General features: G+C 41.1%; 1 protein-coding gene across 2 annotated transcripts; it reads left to right on the forward strand.

The window, feature by feature from the left end:
* Nucleotides 1–334: 334 nt before the first annotated feature.
* LOC118557559 (glutamate receptor 1-like) lies at nucleotides 335–6,260 on the forward strand. 2 transcript variants are annotated; one of them, XM_036127751.1, is made up of 2 exons: nucleotides 335–1,163; nucleotides 6,002–6,260. In XM_036127751.1, the coding sequence occupies exons 1-2, from the start codon at nucleotides 1,104–1,106 to the stop codon at nucleotides 6,164–6,166; spliced, it is 225 nt and encodes a 74-aa protein (XP_035983644.1). In that variant the 5' UTR covers nucleotides 335–1,103; the 3' UTR covers nucleotides 6,167–6,260. The 2 variants fall into 2 exon arrangements, with proteins under 2 accessions (XP_035983644.1, XP_035983643.1); XM_036127750.1 differs by having other exon boundaries at nucleotides 340–1,163; nucleotides 5,999–6,260.
* The last annotated feature ends 498 nt before the right edge of the window (nucleotides 6,261–6,758 follow it).

Consider the following 6,758-nt stretch of genomic DNA (forward strand, 5'->3'; position numbering starts at 1 on the left):
AGAAGGTTGTTGTTTTTTAGGAAACAATGTTGAATAAACATCATCATGAAGACCATGAAACCCAACCAGACAGGTTAGTGACACGGCTGTGAAGACATTACGTTATGACATTTTTTTTGACAAGCTTTGAATATCTCAAAAAGCTGCTGAACATGGAAAGAGTCTGGCCATCCTACCGAGACATAGTAGTCAATGGTAACTTTGAGGGAGCTGCAGAGAAGCCGTCAGGGAGGCTATTAGCCACGCCCTCCACAAATATTTCGCAGCTTCTTGAAGGCATCAAAGGGAACACAGCAACATATCTCCTTCTCTGAACCATGTTGTCCTAGATACAAAGCCGTATGTGTGGCGAAAAGCTGCTGCAGATCATCCTGAAAACCCCATTTTCATGGTGACACATACTGGGGAACCATCATCTTGTAGGGATGTGTATTTTTTCAGCAACAAGAAGCAGGCAGGTCAGAGTTGATGGGAAGAACTAAATGAGGTAAATGCCTGACTTTCCTGACAGAAAACCTCTCAGAGAGGAAGAGGACTTTTAGCCAAACCTTGGAAATTGCTCTTCATTTGTGCTCTTTGTCCAGTCTAAGTTTAACTTGGGGTGTTATACAAAAGAAATATAGGTATCCAAGGTGGAGGAGACTTACAGGTGGTTCTACAAAGTATTGACTCTATGGGGACTGAATATGAACGAACATCATATTTTAGACGTCGCTTGTGGAAACAAATTTAAAACTCTTGTCACGGGTTCCCTTTCCGCTTTATTTGGAAAGGAAAATGTGCTGGTCTATCATGTAAAATCCAAATGAAATGCATTGAAGCTTGTGGTTGTAACTTTTCAAAATGCAAATAAAAATGTATAGACAGGTAGAAATTTGCAGGGCACTGTCAACATGTACTTATGCCTTTGTGATTCTGTTTGTGTATAAGTATATAAGTGTAGCTGTTATGTCATATGAGACTTTTATCGCCACTTTCTGTCCTTACTCGTGGGCTCCGGCCCCTCTTCCTGCTCCTCCTCCCTCCAGGACAAGACGAGTGCTCTGAGCCTCAGCAATGTGGCGGGGGTATTCTACATCCTGATCGGAGGCCTGGGCCTAGCCATGCTGGTGGCACTGGTGGAGTTCTGCTACAAGTCCCGGACCGAGTCGCGCCGAATGAAGGTGTCGACCGCGCGAGCCGCTGCAGCCACAGCCGCTCAGGCCTTTCACTGCTCAGCCTTAGAAAGTGGTGCTAGCGCCCCCTACACAGAGCTGCAGAGCTACGGCCTGTACGCCAACAACACTGTTAAGATATAAGGGCAGAGCACAGCCATGGGGTAGGAAACGCTGTGATCGAACCATGATGATAATGATGATGATGATGATGATGCTGCTGATGATGCGTCTGCCTCCACCCCGTCCTGCCCATCTAACCGTGACCACAGTAGGGCCTCTCACGGCTTCCACCGCAGTGCCAACGCTCTCCTGTACCTCTCTCTACCTCTGCCGCTGCCTTGCTCAGTCTTTGTCACTGACCTTCTCCGGTGTTTTTTTTTTTTTTTTCAACCACTTGATTTCAAAATTGCCCTTATGCCTGTTTTCTTTAGGATCTTGAAGGATCTACTCCCTATTGTTTAAGTGCGTGTGTTCTTCACATCATCGGCTCATTTTGGTGGTGGGAAGAGTAGATACACAAAGCTGTGGCATCCCAAGAAATTGATTTGATACTGATGTGTGATCCAAATTAGCCCTTAACAGAGACTTGACGCTATTAAAAATCCCAAAGCAGAGTCCAAGTCTTTCAAAGGACTTGTAGTGTGCAAACAAAACCTTGTGTGATACCTTAAATCCATTATTTCTGGCTGTTTTGTAATCTTGCAATATATAATAAACCATTCTCCAACCTTTCAAATAATGAGTTTGGACTGACCAAAGACATGATTCTGGACTAAAAATCTCTAAAAAAGTTAACCAAACCCAGAAAAGAACCTTTTAAAATCCTGTAGAGAGCCAATAAAATACAGTAACTATTGATCAAAAATGACCACAAACTGCAAAAACTTCTGGCTGATTAGAAGTAAATCATGAAGAAATCAGGGATGATGTGCGACTTTTGCACAGCACTGCTGTTCAGCTGTGAATTGCACCTCACTCTTCTGGAAGGATGTGCTCAGAAATAGATGTATTTTAGCTATAAAAATCTGCATCCATTAAGGAATTAAATTTATTAACTTGATAAAATAAGAAAGCAATCAATCTTAAATTTTTACTTTGACTATTTATTGTATCTGTAACAATGAAAAATGTATATAATCACTTAACTTGTTTTTTGAGATTTCTTTTAGGTTTAAAACAGCTTTAGAAATACGGTGAAACCTGGATATGAAAGGTGTTTTTTAATGCAAAAGATTGAGAGTCTGGGTTTTCCGGAGGCCAGAATCCACTTGTGTTGTGTTGTCTGTCAAGACGTCCATTTTAGGTATCTGCGTCTGAAAAAAAAATCAACAACTTAACAAAACAACAACCAAAGACAGCCAAACAAAATACCGTATAAAAACTAACTATTTGTAAAATATAAACAATTTATCAGTCAGGAGGTTTAAATGTTATATAAAGCATGCAGTAAATTCCTAGCATTTAACCCTTTCTGCTAGTTGGTATTCACAGGGAAATATAACCTTGTTAGTAGAATGTGGATAAATTAATAATATTCGGTCACCAGGAAAAGAGGATGAACGCAGCATTAACATGTGGTAGCTTTTTGATGATTGGACATTGAATGAATCATAACATCTGTCGGTGCACACAGCCCAACACCACTGAAACCATGCATCATGGAAAACTTGACAAATTGTTGTTTCAAGAAAAATCAGAGCTTATTTATGTTCATTTTGGTCTATAGACGCTAGATTTTTTAATTGCTTTTCACATTTAAGTGAATTATAAAACATTAAGGTCATCTGAAAATGTTTGCACAACACAATAAACTCATTTTAAATAGATTGTTCTTTGGTTCTATAAATTAAAAAGCAATTTTCTGCCTTTTTTTGTTGTTGTTTTTTGCATCATGAGGGCTTTTTTTCAGCCAATTTTTTTTTTCCTAGCAGGGCGCTTGTTAAGTCACATCACTGAACTTATTACGATAATCTTTAGCGCACTTTTCAGCCATTTCCCTTCCAGCACAGGTATAAAGGCAATTTAAATCACAGTGGTACATCTATCTACTTCTGTCGCTCTGAGCAATTCTCTTCCTCGCTCCTTCTTCTTCTTCTTCTTTTTGCTGACTGTCTTGCAATCGCAGGGCCCATTGTGGTGAACATCGTTTCTATGTATACCATGAGGTGGTCCCGGTGCGACTCGCATGTCTTCCATCACTGCTTTAGCCTGAAACGGATGAAACTGCAACTGTTGTGTGTCCCGAGATGCGAAGCTGAAGACTTGTTGCTTTTTTTTTTTTCCTTTTTTTTCTTTTCCTTCACTGGAAGATATGAGATTTTTAGTTTTTTTTTTTTTAGGCAAATGTCTGATTTATTCATCCAACATCAAAGCCTCTGAGGGCATACTCATGTGGTCTCCGTGTAAACAGAAAAATACATGACAGCGCCGAGACAAGGAGGGATCTTCGACATGAATCTCTTAGATTTTAATCAGCCCACCACGAGCCACCTGATCAGTATGCTGATGAGGGTGGCGAGAAGCCTATTAGTCCGGCGGTGCCTCTATGGCCGTGTGCCTTGAAGGGAACAACAGCACTGTTCCAATTAGAGGCTGGTGTGACTCTCCAATCCCCATGCGGCACTTACAGGTTTCACAAGATCGCACTTGCTTTGCCCAATTTAATCAGGTACAGAATAGGGGACGACGACAAAGAGGCACATGTCTGCGGACATACAAACACACACACACACAATCCTCACACATCATTAGGTTCAGCTTTCAAGCCTTGTGGCTTTTATTACGCTAGATTGAAGAATTAAGCTATTAAAGCAATGAGCGAAGCCTCAGCAACCCTCTTACTGCCCGCACTTTGCTCTGCTCCTTCTTTTACAAATTAGGACTTCTGAGGCCCAACGACCTGCAAGGAGAATTATGGCCCGCAAATATTCCTCTGATCCCAGTAAACAGGGATGAAAGCAGCATTAGATCAATCTTTTTACCCAGACAAGCAAGCACCACATTGAGATTGGAACTTGCATAGCATTCTCACACTGACATACTTTTTATAATCTATGTGTTGCAAGCTCAAACATTTGCTTTAGCTTTCTGTGTTTTATAAAGGGATGATTTGGTATGGGCCGGTATCGTTAAAATAGTACAACTTCTATTCTGCATACATTAGATTTTTTAAAGGAGCTATAAGTAAGATACTTATTGTAAAATCAACCTAAATCATTCTCATTTCTCACCTAACATTACCTATAAACAATCGTTCCTCTCCATCAACAATGTCTTAATCATGTTTTTCTCCTTTCAAACCCAGAGGTACGGTCCAGAACTACTTCAGTTTAGAGTGTGGCCCGTGTTTACTTTCTGGTTCCTCAGCCAGTCCTATGAGAGTTTCAGGGTTCCCAACACGGAGCGCACCATTTGGTTTTTCGTCTTGGCAAAACAGCAGCAACCTGCAAGCATGGAGGCCAGTAAGAGGAACAGATCAGAAATAAAACAGAATACAACATCATAGACCTATTCTGTGGAAGTAAAAATTCAGAAGGGTTTCACAATGTTTAAAAACGGCATACTAGATTGATGTGATTGGCAAGCTGTTGTATCGGTTTGAGCCACAAGGTGTCAGTATTACTTATAGCTCCTTTCATAAAGTCATGTATACCGTTGTTCCCTCGATTCACACCGAGGCATTACGCCCTTTCTGTTTCCAATTCCTACCTGAAAGCAAACCGTTTCACATCCATGTACTTAAAATGTTGTCTGTTTCGAGTCCATAATCAGGTCTAGAAATAAATATTACAGCACCCAGTAATTTTATTTTGGTTGTAACCATCGGTCAGAAAACTCTCATAAAAATAGGACCCCTGGTCCAACCAAAATAACATTAAGGGTGCTCTCACACCAGGACAGCCCAGGGTTCAACTGGATCAATTAGGAACGGACTACTTGACGTTTCGAGCGGATATAATAGCTGCTTCTTTGGAGGAGCATTTCACCTATTAAAGAATTCAATCTCAGCTCTCCACAATGGTTATGTTGTAGACAGTAATTATGTATTTGTGGGTATGTGCAGCTGCAAACCAAACACTTATGAATTAAAATGTGACTTCATTTGTCCTATTAAGAATGTTTGCGATACTTCAGAGGTTCATTGTGGATAGCAGGAATGACCTTCTGGGCCTCTAAAATGTAAATTTATAATTCGGAAGAATTGATTTCTGGGTATTTGGTTTAAAAATCCCTCCTGTATAAAAGGTTTTGCTCTAAGTGAGGCTGATGAGTTTTCACGCCTGCCAAAACAAAGCAGACCATCCAAGGAAATAACTTCTAGTCAGTTTAAAGCGGACGGTAAAGCCCAGTTAGATATTACTAACTGAAGTTGTATTTCATTACAGTAGACTTGGCAGTTTGTCCCATGGCAGCCATCTTTTTTTTTTTAGCCAAAACTACAATGGCACATAATGCATCCAATTTAATTGTGTAGTCTTGGTTAGTTTGCAATCACTGGCACATCTATAGTGTATATAGTGTATATACATATATAATAATATGTCTTTCTTATGAGCAAGGGTTAAATTGTAGGAACCAGCTGACCTGCAGTGTGCAGCAACAAGAGGGAAAGGGGAAGTAACCGATTACTTTATGTGCTCCAATCACCTGCAGAAAACTCACCTTCATGGAAAAAGACTTGAAACCATAGGCCTTGATAGAAATCTTTAGCACTTTTGAAACCATAAACCTTTGAAAACCTTAGCATACCTTGATACCGGCCCATGCCAAGATATATTACAAATCTTTAAGCTCTGAAATCCTGTCTGAAGGTCGAATGTAACGTGTTTCCTTTCCGGCAGCAGTCCATCAACGACGCCATGCGCTGCTCCACCCTGACCAGGATGAGTGGGAACGGGAGCGGAGGCGAGAACGGACGAATCCTCACCCACGACTTCCCCAAGACGGTTCAAACGCTGCCCTGTATGAGCCACACCGCCAGCATGGGACTGGGTGCCTCCGGCATGTGATCCCCATCTCCTCCTGCCGGGACCGACAGACTGTCAGGGTGGGGCAGAATTAGAGCACAAGACTCTGTTGACCTAAAAAAAATCATGGCCGTCTGGTTTAGACCAATCTACACTCCTGGCTGTTAATGTGCTTGACTAAAAGTTAAAGAAAAGAGAAAAAAAACAACAACAACAACATAAAACAAAGACTTGAACTTACTGCCAAAATGCACTCTACAACCCGCTCCCAAATAAACTATGAACAGAGACTCAACATTTTTTAATAAATGGATGTTTTAAAAAAAAAAAAAGATATACAGAAAAAAAGAAGGGAAATGTGCTGCAATAAAAAAAAAGCCGTCAACGGGGTATTATTTTGACTTTTTTTTACGGTGTTCATCTGTGTGGAATAAAAAAAAAAAAAGAACTTATTCTTCAGTGTGATCACTGCGCTGTGCCATTTTTATGGAGCTGTTGACCTTTGTCTGCGTGTGCAATACCCTCACCTCCACTGCTGACTTTTCGTGATGCTGTCCGACCGACCGACCGGCCGGCGGGACGCGTCTTTGCACGGCTCTGGCACAGGAGGATGGACACCTTTGTGACTGCTTTG

Source organism: Fundulus heteroclitus, chromosome 23 (assembly GCF_011125445.2).
Source record: "Fundulus heteroclitus isolate FHET01 chromosome 23, MU-UCD_Fhet_4.1, whole genome shotgun sequence".
NCBI classification, from domain to species: domain Eukaryota; kingdom Metazoa; phylum Chordata; class Actinopteri; order Cyprinodontiformes; family Fundulidae; genus Fundulus; species Fundulus heteroclitus.

Coding starts and splice junctions, on each gene's coding strand:
- LOC118557559 (XM_036127750.1), top strand. CDS start 1,104: ATGCTGGTGGCACTGGTGGAGTTCTGCTACAAGTCCCGGACCGAGTCG. Junction 1,164..5,998: donor CCGAGTCGCGCCGAATGAAG/GTGTCGACCGCG, acceptor CCTTTCCGGCAG/CAGTCCATCAACGACGCCAT.